Source organism: Ischnura elegans, chromosome 5 (assembly GCF_921293095.1).
Source record: "Ischnura elegans chromosome 5, ioIscEleg1.1, whole genome shotgun sequence".
Taxonomy (NCBI): Eukaryota; Metazoa; Arthropoda; class Insecta; order Odonata; family Coenagrionidae; genus Ischnura; species Ischnura elegans.
In genome coordinates, this window is record NC_060250.1 from 101,291,289 (window position 1) to 101,310,333 (window position 19,045).

The 19,045-nt window shown below is 36.5% G+C and overlaps 1 protein-coding gene across 1 annotated transcript; it reads left to right on the forward strand.

The window, feature by feature from the left end:
- The first annotated feature begins 746 nt into the window (after positions 1-746).
- On the forward strand, positions 747-18,550 carry LOC124159754 (glycolipid transfer protein-like). Its single transcript, XM_046535665.1, has 6 exons — positions 747-910; positions 1,060-1,115; positions 1,192-1,310; positions 1,388-1,538; positions 5,366-5,509; positions 18,401-18,550. The coding sequence occupies exons 1-6, from the start codon at positions 814-816 to the stop codon at positions 18,548-18,550; spliced, it is 717 nt and encodes a 238-aa protein (XP_046391621.1). The 5' UTR covers positions 747-813.
- The last annotated feature ends 495 nt before the right edge of the window (positions 18,551-19,045 follow it).

The following is a 19,045-nucleotide window of genomic DNA, read 5'->3' on the forward strand; positions in this document are numbered from 1 at the left end:
CAATACTTAGAAATTATTTATGTACTAAGCATTACATCCTATTATCCTTCAAACTAAGCTATCCTTGTGGAGGGGGTATTTCCCATATGCCTACTTTACTGAAATATTACTAAATTACTAGATGAAATCACAAATTTTAGACTATATATGTAACATACGTATATGGAAATATCATGATAGTTCAAAATAATGTCCTAACATCAAAATACGTAAGTCCAATGAAGTAAAAAGATCTGGGATGCATAATTCTGTTAAGAGGTTATGATAGATATTGCAAGAGGGAAGATTTATATTCAATAATCATACCCATAGGCAGGATGGGATTTAGGGGGGGGGGGAAGGATACGTGCCCCCCTGACTATTTAAAAATAGGCAAAAGTTTTTATACGGTAATCATTACGTTCCCTCCGTTGTGTACTATGGAGCCTCAATCGTTTAATCTCATATTCATTTCTTTCATATGAAAATAAATAGAATACTTCGTAAAGCAATTGTTGTATCTTGTTTTTAATCTCAAGTATGAGAAGATAGCTTGCCTGTCAGACCCCCCCCCCCCCCAAATAAATCCAGGATCCGTCCCTGATCGTAACAACTACAAGCTCTCTAATACCAATCAGCTTCTTTTTTAATGATTTGGAACTATACAATACAATGATTTTAACAGCATTACAATCATGAAGGCTGGAAAGTAAATCAAAGAGATGTTGTAATGCAGTTTTTCTTTGTTCTCCAAAAGGATAGTTCAGATGGACGGCCTTTTACATTTTCAAGAGGGTACTCTGACACTTGGAAGTTGTGGTAGACAGAGCAAAAATGGATAAACTGAAGCCCTTTCCTGCAGTGCCTTCAGATGGAAAAATTGAAACAATACCATTTCTAAAGGCATGTAGGAGTGTTGTGAAACTTCTGGGTAAGAGAAACTTTTAAGATAATTTATAATTTTGATATTTACTGAATATTTATGACACATTGGAATGATTACTTTTAAAAACCACATAGAAGAAAATAAAACCTTATTCCTTTGCCATGAATACACAACCAATAATTCATAAATTGCAGAAACTTTTGGCCCTGTTTTGATGCCTGCGGTAGATGACATCCATGGAAATGTTAAGGTAAGACCTCTGGTCAACTAAGTTATAATCTTGCTGAGTGAAACTTAATATGTTTGCATTTGATTGCTGATTTCAGAAGCTGGAGAAGATATATATGGAAAATCAAACTGAATTCAAGTATTTGAATGGCATGCTCCTTGAAGAGAAGCGGAAAATGGGGTGTCACGCAAGAATTGCCTTACTGTGGCTGCGAAGGTAATTGAAGTCAATGGTTATTCCTATTGTTTATAATGGAAAAAAGTTTTCCACCTTCATACCAAATTTATTGACAGGGGTTTGGAGTTATTTTTCGTCTTATTCAGTAAAGTGGTTGAGCAGCATGCTGCAGGGAAGGTTTTACAGGATTTAAGACCACTTATTAAGCAAGCCTATGAAGAGACCTTAGAAAAATTCCACGGTTACAGAACCAAACAAATGTGCATGGTTAGTATGTGCTAATTCCATTTTCAAGTCTTTTTGACAGCGAGGGGGAAATTTTGATGGTAAGTAAAATTTATTTTTATGCTATCTCTTGAAAAAATTATGATAGCTCTTAATAGGCACATTTACAAGCCTTAAAATTAGAGATGGGTCGAATAGCAGATTTCCCAAACTCGAATATCGAATTCGAATATTAAATCATTGCTCGAATATTCGAATACCTCGAATACTAGAATTGCGCAAAGCATATTACACCTACGTTTTTTCCTCCATTTCCCTTGATGAATGTATAAATAAAAAGGTATACAGTGGAACCTCGATATATCGTTTTTCAGGGGGGTGGACGAAGAAAACGATGAATGCGGGAATGTTTGACTAGGTTACATATGCTGCAGGAAACCCAGGATTTTGGCGCGCAATTGAGATTTCCTTTAAAGGATTCAAACCGGAATTTAGCTGATTAATGGAATATTTTAATTTGTGGAAACAATTTGGGCTTATAATTGATTCAACTAACATATCTTTCAAATATCCTAAGGGGCACACCACCTCGCGAAAAAATGATTGCCATCTCGGCTTTTACACTGCTACGATGGATTTCTGTCTGATGTAGGTATGTATTCTTATCTACCAAACGCCATTTCAGCGGCACGCCAATCTGATACTCGGCTTCATCCAACTTCTGATTTTCAACAGGTAGCTCGCTTTACCCTCACTCCTACTGTCAAGTGCTAGCGGACAATCCGAGGCGTTTTGCAAAGTACACGCGCTTCTCCACCGGATTTTCTTCAATTACTTTCAGTCCATCTTTGGAAGTTCTCACGAGATAAGCAGATGCGAATTGCTAGCAGGGAGAAACCAAATATCTTGAGAAAATATCCCTTCGTCTCCGACTGCGACAATAGAGATTTATAGAATAACTCATAAATTGTAACTTGATATACGTTTTCGAAAAAAATACGGCATCAACTTCCGAGAGGCTCAGTTGCGAGGATATCGAGTTTCGCCAGAATACTAAGTCTCCGTCGTATTTTGACATTTATTTCTTTGCGTAAAATGCTTAAATAAAGCCAGAAATACGTCGTGTTTGGTCTTATTCCTTTTTGAAATTACGCGCACATTACTAATATTTCAATCCAATGAAGGTGTAACGTCAATTGACGAAAGTCATTGTCAGACACCTTATGGGCTAGTTGATGACTCATGCAGCAGTTGACCTCCAAAAATGGGGAACTTAAACGCAGGTAGGCAGAAAAAGGTCAGTGGGGGAGAAAGAAAGGAGGGTGAAACACGATTCTATTATTCTCCTGTAACTTGATATTTTCTTTTGAAGCTTTTGATTTATGGTCTTCGTAATGCGACCCCTGCGCGAGCTGGGACCTTCTGTTAGATTTCGGAGGGGAGGAAAGCGTCGGAGGAGGGGCCGAGGGCTGATGGATTGAGGGGGTAGCGGATTTTGGGAATTGTGCTACGTATAGTTACTATCCCACGGCACAAAGCTTCTCCTGGTGGGGGAAACCGGGGATTTTCGGACTTTTCACCCGATAATTTTTGGTTCCCCACGTCGAACTCTTTTCACCGCTCCGAGTCAACTACCAACGACGCGCGTGCGACAGTGTATGACGCGATATTCAAAGTATTCGAGACGGTACCTTTAGCATAACTATTCGAGACCTCGAATATCGAATACTTTCTATTATTCGAGGTATTCGAGTATTCGCGGATACTATTCGCACATCTCTACTTAAAATGCATTAGATGCAGGGATGTTAGTCGTAGCCATCCTAGCTGGTGTATAAGGTGAGCAAATTAAGCTTCCTTTCCCTTCCCTGATCATTTTTATCCTTGAAGCAATTTCCCATGCATGATCATTAATTTTCCATAAGACACATTGATATATGTGCTTACTAATTGTCCTGACTGTTTGCACTTACTTAAGTGCTACCAGCATGCTTCTCAGAATGGTTCTCAAATGTTTAATTGCCACACATCGAAGCCAGAAAATAAAGTGAGTGTAATTTATTAAAATAAAATATAATAACCACTGACTCAAGCTGGGCACTTTGGTTAAAAGGTTTTGGTTCTTTTCGCATGTAAAGATACCACAATAAATTTTACATCACTCTAAAAGTCAAGTTGACGTAATAGATTTCTTTCAATCATTTATGTGTGATGCGCTAGGTTAACACTAAAGATTAATGTTGCACATCATATGAAATCATGATATGCGGCATATAGAAGGAAAACATATACAGTAGGTAGTGAGGATATCAGAATGAGAATTGCATAATATTGGAGGCCTTCATTAACAGACAGGAGAATATGAGAAGTAAGAGTAAGTACTGGGCTATTGAAGAGTCTGTTTGGAAAGAAGCTCTTTACTGTGCAGAAACAAGAAGGATGAGGAAATACAGGGGCATTAAAATCGTAGGTATGTTAATCATAGTCCATCTGGTGTAAAAAGTGATAAAATTAAGCTTTTACGATATCCTCTTCCTTCCTAAACCAGCCTGCCCAGCTATTACCCCTGCCACTGAACAAGAGCCTCTAACCTTTTCTTAGCAGTAGTCCATGGTCAAATTTTTGTATTAGCAGTGTTTTTTTTTCAAAGAAATATTGCTATTGATATTCAATAATGTACACTTGTACAAAAATAACTAACATTTGTCTAAGAAATGTAGAATTTTAAACGGATTCCTAGTGTTGATAGCAACAAGGTTAGCAAACAAGTTATTCAGACTTTAACTTCACAAGTCTGTAAATAATGATACTAAAATTTCATTTAAAAATCAATTACGCACAGATGAAAACAAAGAATACATTTCATAATAAAACAAATTGGAATATGCAATAAAATTTTTATTTACAAGACTATTTGACAATATAACCTCTACACAATGGATTCCTGCTGTGAGGAGGATCATAAACGAGTAGGGAGATTGCGCCACGTTGCCGAAGAGTGGCTCTAGGTTATCTATAAGCTGGGTCTCAGGCAGGACTTTAATACCTCCAACCATTTGTTACCTCAGCAGTCTCCTCCCTTCCCCTGCGTCAGCTAAATCCGACAACCATTCGTTTGTGTTTAAATATCTGCACCCTGTGTAGCAGACTTATGGTCTTATGTGTTTGAAAATTCTTATTGCCTATGGCCGACATTCGGCACAAAATGGTTAAGAAGAGAAATTCCCTGACTTGAAAGAAAAAATTTTCCTTGGTCCTGACATCACTGGTGCATTACTACCATTATAGCTGATATCTATGACACATTGAGGATGCTTTGGCACAATGGGTTTTAAAAATTCCAGCTTCATTGTAAAATTCACCAAAGCATTCTTGATTTTGAAAAAAAAACAAATTCCTGGATTTAGAGGTTTTCATCGGACACCATAGTTAGGGACTGGTTTCATCAGGGCAATTATAGAACCTGTTCATGACACATTAAGCATTTATCCCTTTCTAAGTACCTTCCAATCCAATTCATAGCCTGTTTACTCCTCCTTAGCTTGTTCGGTGAAATGTGAATCACTTGGGCAAAACATGAGGAGAAATTACCAGCAAGATTTATGTAACTATAATCCTTTACATGGAAGCACAGGTTCATATAGGATTTTCATTATTTTGAGAAAATAATTTCACACTTCACATATCCAAAAAATGTAAATCCATTCCTAAACTTGCCAAATGTTTTAAGGCCTAAATTTTTGTAAACTAGGACCTCAAAAAAATGGCATTGGCTACTAGGAAAATATTGTATTTAAAGAGTGGGGCTAGGATATACTTAAAGGTATAACCAATTATTTATTTTTATTTATAAATTTCTTTCTCCCAAGGGATTGATGGAGAAGTTCCGGAAATACAAGGATTTTCTGCAAATCATGGGAGCTAATGATGAGAGGTCAGAAAGCTCCGTGTTTACTATTTTACCTGTATACCTTGATGGAATCAAATGTAGCACAGAAGCTATATACAATAGGGTGGGCCGAAAAAAGGTTTTTTTTCCTGATCAAATTTGCCCTATGCGGGAAAGTTGCGAAATGATATAAGGATCTCGCACACAAATTTTTTTTCAAATCGGATAATATTAACCACTGCCGCCCGAGCTCTAAAGTTTAAAATTTTGCGAAAAATCAGGCTGATTTCTGAATCAAACGGCTATGAAGACGAAATTTATGAAAATATGGGATAATGGATAATATCAAAGAGTGGATACATGTTTATAAATTATGGAAATGAAATTTGAAGTATTTTTGACAAAATCTATGGTTGAAAAAATGTCTATGAATTAACAACAAAATTGGAGTATAGACCACCCGCTCAACACAACTCATTTTTGCCTACATTTCTAAAATTCCATTTTGGGGGCTAAATTGCAGGTAAAATAATATTTATTTCGATTGAATTTCATTTCTTATCAAATAAGTCATCATATGGTAGTAAATAACCCCACAAAAAGTAATAATGAGGTAAATTATTTGAAATTAACATCAATCATAATGACGAATAACGTACCTGTGGAGCTATTTTCAACAAGAAATTCAGCCAAGGCTGAGAAAAAACATAACCTGAACACCAAGCATTTCACTAAGAAGCTCTCTGCTAGTTTCGTAAAGAAACTACCCAGAACTCACCACGAGGAAGAGGCTACCATCGAGTTCCACCCGTGTCCCCCCCAGCCAACCTTCCAAAGGATTACGGGAGGATGGACGCAATAGTTAGAATAGACGGAAAGCGTACCGTGGAGTGGAGGGCGTGATATTTGTTGCACCCGAAAATTTCATGGGTAATGATTTGCCCACTTTTGAAGAGATGATTAAAATGTTTTTGTACTCTCGGTACATTGAAGAAGAAAGTTAAAATACCATTATTTCTCTGCCGGGAATCGCGGGGACAGTGACTTATGCCATTGAAGGCATTTGGCATAGATCCTTTATCCCATTTGTTGGATATAGGCAAATTGTTTTACAAATTATTCAATATCATGGAAATAATCGCAATATTATTCGATCTGTCAACAGGAATGCTTTCATTGATCTGAAGCAAGACTTTCTTCGTCACGCACGTCAGCTTTTTGATATTGCGGCATGTAAATTGCTTTAGTGAAACTGATTCTGTTTGTGATATTCTTTCGAAAATGCCTAGTTTATAATGGGAATTCCCTAAGGACAGAGAAGTGGTAGGGAAATGATGATTATAGGCGCCATCGATGTGCAGGAGACTAAAAATAGGAAGACGAGGCTTTGCAGGTTGGAAGGAAAAAAGGAACACCCGAATATTCCACCCTATTTTTTGTCATAACACTTCTGCTCGGAAGACTCAGGTGATGAAATGACATTGAACGGAGAGTTATGTAATGCAAGTGAAGGAGAGGATTTCATGGGAAAAGGCTAGTGTAAGTAATTTGAAATTGCCAAGATTTGCATCATCCTGTGAATAATTCTGCATATCAAACCATTCCTCTGCAGCACTTGCACCTAATAGATATCGGGTTGGTTACTCAAGGAGTCAATGTACTTTTTGTTGACAAAAACAAAGTTAGAAGGAAAAGAGAAAGATTGCGCACGTCTCTTCGGAGGAATGTGGGAACTGTTAAACTGCAAGCGCTTTACTTCGACGAGAGGAAAGACTCTGCTTTCGTTTATAGTCAATCAAAGTGAAAAACAATAGGTATGGAGCATATAACTCTCGTTCAAGAGCCCGGTTTACGCTACTTATGGCATGTCACCCCATGTGTCAGCAAAGCTATTGGCCTCTAAGATTCCATAACGAATTTTCTAGGGGAGGAAATGATCATTATCGATGGACTCCAAGCAATTGTGTGCGATGGAACTGAGGTTAACACCGGAAGCCATGCCGGAGTAATCAGGAGAATGGAAATGGCCATAAGAAGACCTTTGCATTGGTTTGTTTGCCTGCTTCATTGCAATGAACTATCGTTCAGCACCGTCAAAAGAACTGATGACCCTGACAAAATTTGTTATCGAAGCTTACGCTCCAATGCGGTTTTCAATTAAATTGAGACAATATTGAACAAAAGGCCCGAAGCATATTATGAACATGATTCTTCTTATGAAACATATAGATAGAGGCATCAAATAACGCCGCTACTCTATGATTCAGGGAAATGAAATTTTGCTCACGCAGAGAATATTCTGCTTGCAATGTTAGCCGATGAACGCAGACAAATCCGTGCAATGGCGATCACAAATACATTGAAATCAAGAGAAACTCAGCAGGAGGAATTGAGGAAATTCGAATTTTCCAAAGCTAACCTTCGATGGAGTGAAGAGTTCTCGGGATCGCCACCGGGTCAGGAACTCCATACCTGCCGACGTTTCGATGCCCGACTCGGTCATCGTCCTCAGGGCTGTGAATGAACACTTCACAGCCCTGAGGATGATGACCGAGTCGGACATCGAAACGACGGCAGATATGGAGTTCCTGACCCGGTGGCGATCCCGAGAACTCTTCATTCAGCCCATTCGCCGGGAAAGCACAAAATCTTTCTAACCTTCGATGCTCAAAATTATATTGACTCAGTTGACTGGGAACCAATTGAGCTAAATCAACCACCAATAGTAGCTGGGATGACAAACAAAAACTTGGAAGACCTTTTTACGGAATGATCTGTATTAGAAGTACCTTTTCCTTGCCATACACAAGCAGCTGAAAGGATGGTACAAATGATAATGTTAGCATCAAAATCCGTGTACAGTATAGAACGCAGGCATGGATGGGCATTATCATGCATAAGAGACGGAGAAATTCAGCCGAAATTCGAAAAAAATCACAAAATAATTTTGTCAGAGTAATTGATGTGCTTTCACAATCGTGTCCTTCGGAAGGTTGGCTGGGGGGGACACGGGTGGAACTCGATGGTAGCCTCTTCCTCGTGGTGAGTTCTGGGTAGTTTCTTTACGAAACTAGCAGAGAGCTTCTTAGTGAAATGCTTGGTGTTCAGGTTATGTTTTTTCTCAGCCTTGGCTGAATTTCTTGTTGAAAATAGCTCCACAGGTACGTTATTCGTCATTATGATTGATGTTAATTTCAAATAATTTACCTCATTATTACTTTTTGTGGGGTTATTTACTACCATATGATGACTTATTTGATAAGAAATGAAATTCAATCGAAATAAATATTATTTTACCTGCAATTTAGCCCCCAAAATGGAATTTTAGAAATGTAGGCAAAAATGAGTTGTGTTGAGCGGGTGGTCTATACTCCAATTTTGTTGTTAATTCATAGACATTTTTTCAACCATAGATTTTGTCAAAAATACTTCAAATTTCATTTCCATAATTTATAAACATGTATCCACTCTTTGATATTATCCATTATCCCATATTTTCATAAAATTCGTCTTCATAGCCGTTTGATTCAGAAATCAGCCTGATTTTTCGCAAAATTTTAAACTTTAGAGCTCGGGCGGCAGTGGTTAATATTATCCGATTTGAAAAAAAATTTGTGTGCGAGATCCTTATATCATTTCGCAACTTTCCCGCATAGGGCAAATTTGATCAGGAAAAAAAACCTTTTTTCGGCCCACCCTAATATACAAGTTTTATGAAGAAAATGATCTTCCCATGGATGATGTATCGTAAATCTCAACAGATTTTTTATTAGCAAGATGTAGCATTGAATCCAGCAAATACCAAATCATATTATAAGTACCTACTTGCTGGCCTTGGTGGCAATGGTGTAAGGTACTTACCTAGCAAACCTAAGGTTGCTGGCTGCCAGGAGTTTTATCTAACTAGGTACTTCCAATCCAGTGTATGGGTTTTCATAGTTTCATACTATTAATTGTTAATGCACCAACATTAAAGGACACAATGTCCTGTTCACAGGGATTGATTCCTCCCTCAAAGCCTGGGAGAAATAAAATAATTATTGAAAACTTTTGTCTAGTTTTGACATTTAATAACTGCATCTACTTAAAGTTAAATTTTTCGTACCAAAATGATGTAAAATGTATTTATAGGCAAGTCATTTTTCAAAAATTTTCCTGGTCCCTGATCGCCAGTTGCCCGAGGGGGGGAGGGGGGGAAGGGGAGGGAAAGGTTGCCACCCCAGGCCATCCCATCGCCCCCCAAAGTATATTCCTAGTTACGCTCCTGCCCCTGAGTGTATACCTGGGTTTCTCACAAATAAGCACACTTGGGTACACAACTAGATGGAAGCTGGAATGTGCAGGTATTTGAAAACTTTCCATTGCATTCATTTTCATTTAACGCTATAGGTATACATAATGTTAATATCACATCCAGCTCTTCACAGTCACAGTCTCTTATCATCTCCAATCACACTTTCGGTTGGCATTTGCCTCGCCTGTCAATTCAGGTTATGATGTTATTGAATGAGCATCATCATTATCATCATCACTGGTCAACAATCCTAGGATTGGTTTGACGCAGCTCTCCACTCAGTTCTCCTATCAGCTAATCTTTTCACAAAACCATGAGCATCAGAATGCTCTCCAGGTGCACAGTGGAGAAAATAATTAAAGATTGTACTGCAACAAGGACTAACCATGCTGGTGTCACTGGTGTTTGGGTTCCAGATACTCTTGATACCTCATTTGGTTTTAAATTTCATACATCAGAGGGATTGTTAGGATCAAGGAAGTTATTGGGTGACCATTGTCGTTGCATAATTCCTGACAATTTACAAAGGAAGATGGTGAGTTGGTGAGTTTTCCACCACATGTTGTGCTTTGAGGCAATTCAAATGAAAAATTTCCTAAGTAACAAATCTGAGCATTGTACAAACATCCTGTTCATCCAAGGTGTTTATGTTGGTGAGGTGTATTTAATTCAAGCCTTATATGACAGAATAGTAATATATTGTAGAAGTAATTAAGATAAATGCTTCAAGTGAAGTTTTTTAGGTTATGCAATTTTATGTTTTTCATTTACTTTTTAAATCCATTGCTTTTCTTGTTTTATACATGCAAAAGACTTGGAGCAATGGCAATTTGATAACTCACCTCTTGAATAACTTTGGTCTGCAGGGTTTTGGCATTGTTTGTTTTGTTTAATTTATGTGATAGTTATTATACCTGTGTAAAGACAAGAAAGTCCTGAGGTTCCATTAAATTTACAATTTACACATGCTCGTTTAAGAGAAGAAAAATGAGCAGAAAGAAAAACGATTTTTTGATTCATTGAAATAATCTTAAGAAATAGAGGACAGTGAATATTCTTCATTAACTGAAATTTTTTTCTGGTAACAGGAAAATTTACTCATATCTGAATTATCAGCACCATAATGAAGGTAACTCTAAACTAGGGGCTTGAAAAAAATTTTTCCCGAAACTTGCAAGTCGGGATGAATTTTTTAGGGCCCTGTCATTAGAAAAAAAATCACAAATAAATCAGCTTGGCCACAGAATATTTAACCCTACATAATTGTGATTTCAGCTGTATTTGATCAAAGTTTGCAGACTCTATCGGCGTGACCCTCTGGTTTGTCAGGTTTCTAAAGCAAACATTACAATTATCTGTAGCAAAAACTATTTTTGGTGATACAGTCTGAACACTAGAAGGAGGGGGGTCATATGGCTACCTGGAAAGACAGCAGCCGTTCAGTATTTCAGCTGGCAGTACCTAAAGGCCTGTTTACACGATAGATTAACAGGTACGAGTTAATGTACGTTTGCGTGAATTCTTATCGTGGACCGGAACGGAACATGTACGAATGCATGAACCAAATTAGAACAGGTTCTATTTTCTGTGCATGCATTCCCACAAGTTAGGTGGTAACACGGTAAATTTTGGCGTTCATTCTCGCATTCATACATTTAGACATTAATCCATACGTGTTAATGTACCGTGTAAACAGGCCTTAATAATTAAAAATATTTCTTCCTTTATATTAAAATTCATTTTCAACTTCATTAACCCTTAACCGGTGACGTGCGGTCTGAGAGACCGCTGCGTTTCTAAAATTATGAATATTTTCAAAATTAAGATTTGTAAATATCTATAATTCTTGTTAGCTTCATATTTTTGCATTACAAGGATATCCCACTCTTAAAATTTAATGTTCCTTTTATTAATTTCTGTAAATTTGCAATTGAACTCGATTAGCGGTCTGTGAGACCGCACGTCACTTACTAAGAATGCATCAAGAAAAGGAATAAGCGGGATAAAGGCTATAGCGGGATAAGATGGTAAAATCTGCACTAGGCTGGATTCTTATTTGGGATTATGCACTCGAAATTAAATATTTAGAAACCCCTTTAGCGAAATTTTTAGATGCCTAGGTGGTCCCACGGTCCTTTTATCGTAAAAAACGTGTTTTTTCGAAAAACATTTTTCCTGAGCGATCCTTTGCTTTAAAAAATTTGAAAAAATTCATGAACGTATATTTTTATGTTCAAATACACCCTGATTTTTTTCATACATTTTGGGTCAAAATTCAGTTTATGAAAAATATTTTAATTTTTTCATGAATTTTTAGGTTATGTTAGTAATATTTGGCAAACTTTAAAAAAATCATTTTTTGTGTATTTTTTATTGTTCTTTTGAATGGCCGTGTTAGATTTGCCATTATTACTCCGGAAAAGCCTCAAAATTTGAAAAAACCCAATTTTTGGTGTTTTCCCCATACTTTTTAGCAGATAAACTCTACCGCATGTCAATTAATAACGATTTTTTAATTATATTTTCGTTTTTTTACATGATGGGATGAGAAAGGCGCACCGAAAATACCACCGATCACTTCATTTCTCGAGTGACGACCGACTGTCAACAATACATTTCCCTCAGCCAAACTGCACACTCCTCGCAACAATCCCGCGCACATAATTAAACAACATCCCCAGCGTGCCATTACAACAATATATCTCATCAATTCCCCAATAGTTCTGTATTATCCTCCCAAACACATTCAAATAATCTTAACAAAATAATCTTTACAAAGGCTCCAAGTCTCCCTTTAAAATGCAAAAATACGCATTGACTAGCTGTTAAAGTATGCGGCTTCTACCAAAATTGTAATACGAATTCGATAAAATTTCAAAATTCAATAAAATGATGCTAATTAAGCATAGTTAATATTTAATTTTTAATATTTTCCCTTTTATCATTTTAGAGATTTTACATAGCATTTGTATACCGTGCAGCATGTATTCAGGGAGCTCACTAAGACGCAGGGCTATATTTTCTTTAAAGCTCAAACGGCAAACCTCATCCCACCATGTAAAAAAACGAAAATATAATTAAAAAATCGTTATTAATTGACATGCGGTAGAGTTTATCTGCTAAAAAGTATGGGGGAAAACACCAAAAATTGGGTTTTTTCAAATTTTGAGGCTTTTCCGGAGTAATAATGGCAAATCTAACACGGCCATTCAAAAGAACAATAAAAAATACACAAAAAATGATTTTTTTAAAGTTTGCCAAATATTACTAACATAACCTAAAAATTCATGAAAAAATTAAAATATTTTTCATAAACTGAATTTTGACCCAAAATGTATGAAAAAAATCAGGGTGTATTTGAACATAAAAATATACGTTCATGAATTTTTTCAAATTTTTTAAAGCAAAGGATCGCTCAGGAAAAATGTTTTTCGAAAAAACACGTTTTTTACGATAAAAGGACCGTGGGACCACCTAGGCATCTAAAAATTTCGCTAAAGGGGTTTCTAAATATTTACTTTCGAGTGCATAATCCCAAATAAGAATCCAGCCTAGTGCAGATTTTACCATATTATCCCGCTATAGCCTTTCATGGCTACTTACTATTTAGCCTTCCAACTTTAACATTTAAGGCCTTTTTGAATCTGGCAATATATTGATACATAAATATGATGATTATAACTCAAGTGTTTTTGGCATCAGTTTTTTGATCCTGCTTCAAATCACAATTTTTTATGACAAATTGATTCGTATTGGGAGTGTAAAAATTATAATATAAGTTTTAAAATAGTTAAGCATTCAAAGAAAAATTAAACAAAACAATAAAAGTGGCGTAGCAATATTTAATAATTTTTGATTTTTTGCGGTCTCCCAGACCGCACATCACTGGTAGTGTAACAAGAATTGCACGTCATTGGTTAAGGGATAAACAAAAACTTCTCCTTTAATTATCAACACTACTGAGTCATTTTTACCAATCATTTTGCAATAAATATTTGAAATGAACAGCGGTCACGTGGCTCCTGCCTCCCCTACCCTGGCCAACCACACGCCACTCGGTAAGGCAGATATTATGCCACTTATTTCCATTCCTAATGTACTGAAGATTGTTAAATGCATTAATGCGCTAACTAAAACATCAAAATGGCCAGACGTAATATAGTGTAGTGATTTCCCAAGAAAAACACTCATTATCCCTACAAATTAAATAGAAACACTTAACCCATCAATTTAACGGGTGTTGGTCTTTTAAGGTAGAAATGTGGTATAACTCCATTTCTACATGAAAAAATTATATTATATTTTGACAGTGTTTGTACCATAAAAAATAAAAATGTCAGAGAAAATTCTCCAATGCCTTGATTGCATACCTGTAACACCCAGTCTCATCAACTGTGATAACTGCTAAAAATTTTGATCGCTTTTCATTTATTTTTGAAAGTCCCGACTTAAATTCAATGGCATGTTCTCTTGATCCTCTTTGAGAGGGCAAGGAATACATCTAGTAAGAAAACCTCTCACCAAAAAATCCTTGGTCACGATATACTATCATTCATACATCATGATAGAAATGATTATTTATGTATAACTGAACCTCATCATAGCTACAAAATCCGCATAGTTGAGAAAAATATCCAAATAACGGAATCCCGATTAGTCACTACTGCTATTCATATGCATTTTTGCCTATGTTATGCATAGGATAAGTTTCTAATAAGAGAAATGCCCTTTTAGGTAGTGCAATGGGGAATATGATTGAGTTTACTTACATAGTAAACCTAACATGTTGACCTCCCGTGGTGCAGCAAGAGGATACATCCCCCCCAAAAACTCAGAGAAATTTTGAAATTTAATCCATTTTACATAATTTGATATATATTACTTATATAATAGAGTAAGGATGAATAAAATGTCCTTCGGAAAGCCGTAAAACTCACCATTTCGAACCATTTATCTTAAAAATTTTCTGGGGGAAGGCACCTGTACCTCCTGTAATTCATAACCCCCAGTATTAGTAGCTCCTAAACCCCCCCCCCCCCCCCTAGCCTTAATTCCTATCTGCATGCCTGTTGACATTTTTGAGATCATTTTTCAGGATATTAAAATAAAAAGCTTGGCTAATGCCCATTATGTTTAGGAATGATTGAAAATTACTAGTCAGTCACATAAGATGGAGAAAGTTGTTACAAAGGGGTAATAAACACTGTACCAAAAACAGGGTAGATACTATTTAAGTGATAAATGACCCTATACCTTAAAAAAATATTTTCTGAAGGCTTATCTGTGATTTGAGTATCTAGGCACACACTCACGCAAGAGATAAGTTATGAAATCTGGCCTCTCAAAATAAAATAATGCAATTAAAAGAGTTTAAATAATAATATAGCAGCTCAAAGTAACCCACTGATTTAGCTAAAATAAGTCATCTGATTCCACAAATTACCCACAGATGATGGTGAAATATATATCCTCATGCATAATTTCATTCCTTATTTCTAATAACAAGCCAATCCACAATGGGTAAAAATATTTTATATTTGTTGATATTTATACGACTAAAATCTGATTTCAGAAGGCTAGGATGACATGAGCTATATGGTTAGGAAACTTAAGGATACAAAGAGAGAGTATAGACTCACTACAATGGTTTAGCCAGGGGAAGGTTTGGGGGTCCACCCCCCCCTCCTGAAATATAAAAACACAATTACTTTGCTTCATAAAAGAAAACAAAATATTGAAAAATCTGAATTTACCAAAGATTTCTTTGACGAATGAAGTTTTTTGATTATGAAAAGTGTTCAAATTAGTTTGAAATCCCCTACTTAGAATGTACCCCATTTTTTAAATATTTTCCACCTGATCTTGGACTCCCCCAAATGAAATTCCTGGCTACCCCCCAGGCAAAGCAAAACAAAAACAAGACAGTATACATGGTTATTGGATGTGGTAAAATACCAGAGCTACTACCAAAAAAGGAGTAAGCACAGTAAAGCACTAACAAGAGATCAACGACAGAATCATGAAGGGAAGAACTATCATAAAAGCTCTAAATTCTATTTAATGGGACCGAATTATCAGCAGAAAAAATGTAAGTAAGAGAATATACTAAACAATGTTATAAAGGGTGATAGCTTAAGGAGCAGAGGCCTGGGAAATAAAGGAAAGAAAATTAAGTAGTTTGTTGATGACAGAGAGGATATAATGCACCTCAATCAGGATTTTGAAAGTTTTAGGTGCATTAGTCATGGTGAGGTGTGTGTTGAAGACCATGCTCATTCTGGATGCCCTTCAAACCCTGAATCAAGTAAATCACAGAAAAAGTCCAACAAAATCTCATTAAGAATCATAAGCTCACGATTGATGAAATTTCAGAGGAGACCTGCGAAAGTTGGAAGTCATGATAATATATCATTACCAAGGATTTGCCAGTGTGAGGTGTTCTCACTAAATGTATTCCTTTCCTTCTCATACGGGATCAAGAGAGCATTCCATTTAAGTTAATCTTTCGTCAGTTGCAATATTGGAATTGCTCAGTTCAGGTGCAATGTGCCTGACAGGCACAGATGCGAAAAAACATTATTAACTCTTAGCATGGCTCAGTGGTACACCTTTAAAGTTTAAAGCATCATTATTAGGGTAAATGAACAATTAAATGGTGTCTTATTTTCTATGTATGTACCCATTTACACACTGCCATACGGTCCAGGACCGATCCAGCAAGATGCGATTAAACGTGCTCTTTTGGCTATTAAGTATTATTATATGTAATGCATTTTAGCGTGTGAATTTTATATCAGTGTTTTTTTATTTTGCTATCTTATTTATCTAGTATACTTTTATTTTGGTTCACTGTGCCATTATTTTGCTTACTTATGCCGAATAATTCGCCATTGATCTGTTGGCATAAATGCAAAAAGTAAAACGCCGCATAGAGCGTGTCAAAACAAAAAGCTACTATAAGCCTCAAGCATCTATGTTGCCTAGTAGCACAGAGAAATGAAAAAGAAACTCTCCCTGTGCCTGTCAGATCCGTTGCGCCCGACGGAGGGTTAAATCAGGACTTTCAAAAAGAAATTAACCCTTCTGTGACTGTGACTAGAAAACTTATGGGAATGACTACATGGGGTATATCAGGCAGGGGTGCATCTAAGAATCAAGGCTAGGGGGGATTTTAGGCGCAACTAATACTGGGGGGTCTGAGGGTGTGGAATACTCACCAGGGTAAGTGAGAGAAGCGGAAGCCCTAACCCAGAAAAATTTTCAGATAGAAGGTTCAAATTGGTGATTTTTACGGCTTTCTGATGGATATTTTATTTATGATCCTTACACTATTCTATAAGTAATGTTAATGATTAAACTTAAAAATTTCTCTCAGCACTTGGTGGGGGTTTATCTCCCAAACCCCCCCCCCCTCCTCGCTGTGCCACTGATCTCAGGTACCCCATTTATAATTCATAAATTATCCGTTGTATTTTAGTCTTTTCCATAATTCAACACCATTGATCATTTTTTAATGGTAAAATATCTTGTTTTGCATAATTTATAAATACATACATTGTTGGCTACATTTAGGTTTTTACATTGATTTTGTGTGAAATGGCAGGAATCTTTCTTATTTTGTATTGTAACTGTACATTGACTAAAATGCTATGAAAAAACAAACACAAAAGGTGCCATCATGTAGAATATTGGCATTATTGAAGTCAGGGGTTCAGCTAGGAATTAAGGCTAGGGGGGTTTCAGTTGCAATTAATACTGGGGGCCTTGGGGTATTGCATACCCACCAGGGTAAGCGGGAGGTGCGGAGGCCCTCTGCCGGAAAAAATTTAAGATAAATGGTGAGGGATATTTTATTAATCCTCACACTATTCCATAAGCAATATTAGTCCCATTAAGTAAAATAGATTAAACTTAAAATTTCTATGAGCTCTGGGGGGGGTTTTATCCCCCAAAACCTTGCTGCGCCACTGATTGAAGTTATAATGTAAAAAATTATTGCATTCAACTTTTATCTCTGTGCTCTAATAACAAACAAGTTTTTTTTCTTTCCAGCCAATGGCTGTGCGGGGTAACTCAGTTACCCCACCAATAAAAATTCGAGTTATCAAAAGCAATTTCTACGTAAAAAAATCATTTGCTCTCTACATATATAACGACAAAGTGGTTGAGTTCAAATACAAAAAATATCAAAGCAATAAAATAAAAAAGTATACAACATTAACATAATTTGGGGTAGTTGAGTTACCCCAAATTCCACAGTCACAGAAGGGTTAAAAGCAATCAAAATTTTTAGCAGTTATCACAGTTGATGAGACTGGTATTATAGGCATGAAATCAAGCAATCAAGCATGAAATCAAGCAAGCATCTAGCAATTGGTAGATCCCAAGTCCATCAGTCCAAAAATATTATGAAGAGCGAGTTTGAATGTGGAGACAATGATCTTTGTTTTTTTATCCTTGCAAAATTATGCATTGAAAATTTGTTCCCACTGGTAAGACTGTTAACAAGTACATTTTATTACAAGTTTTAAGATGTTTATAGGAGGGTGTGCACAGGATGCGCCCAGGACACTGGTGATTGGGTGAACTATGGTGCCTTTCAAGACAAAGCTGCCACATACATGCCCTCGTAAACTGCTCTCTGGCCTTAAAGAAATGGTCATTTGTTCCTTGCCTTTCTTAATCACCAGGTGTTAAACATATAATTTTTTTCTGCTCCAGATGGTGAAGAAAAATCAAGTAGAGAAGCATATTGATGATGCAGAGACAGAAAAAACACTTACGCAAAGGGAACTGGACAAAATTAAAGTTGAAGAGTTACAGATGCTTCAAACAGAGGAAAAAAAGGCGTCACAAGACCAATGCATATGATGGAGAGCACTTACATGGAAACCAAAAGAATTTTGTAAAAAAAATTATAGCAAAAATACAGTTAAATTTGGGACACCCTCGTGAGCTTAATCATCCATTTAATAGCCCAGTAAAATCGGAAATAAGAAATCTCCACACAGTGTATTGCATAGAATTGTTGCGGAGGTTTGGGAGCTGGTACACTACCACATGATCCAATGACACATGCACAAACACCGTCTCTAGCAAGGTGCCAGGTGCTAACATAACTTCACCGATCGATTTCACATGATACTTGGGTGCAGAGGCGCAGGTATTTAGAACACTTACAAGCCTCATTTAATGGTTCAGAATGGTAAGATGGAGAGGGAACATATAGAAGCTGATTTAAGATGTGTATATGAAATAATATCACTGATGGTGAACTGATTACAGATTAAAAATTCTTTCTCATAATACCATTATTATCTCACACACATCTCAATCAAGTATGCAGGATATTTTTTAGAGGTCAAA

Excerpts from the sequence above, each read along its gene's own strand:
- LOC124159754 (XM_046535665.1), top strand. The coding sequence starts at position 814 with ATGGATAAACTGAAGCCCTTTCCTGCAGTGCCTTCAGATGGAAAAATT. Across the intron at positions 1,311-1,387 it reads GCCTTACTGTGGCTGCGAAG|GGGTTTGGAGTTATTTTTCG; the intron begins GTAATTGAAGTC and ends ATTTATTGACAG. Across the intron at positions 1,539-5,365 it reads GAACCAAACAAATGTGCATG|GGATTGATGGAGAAGTTCCG; the intron begins GTTAGTATGTGC and ends CTTTCTCCCAAG.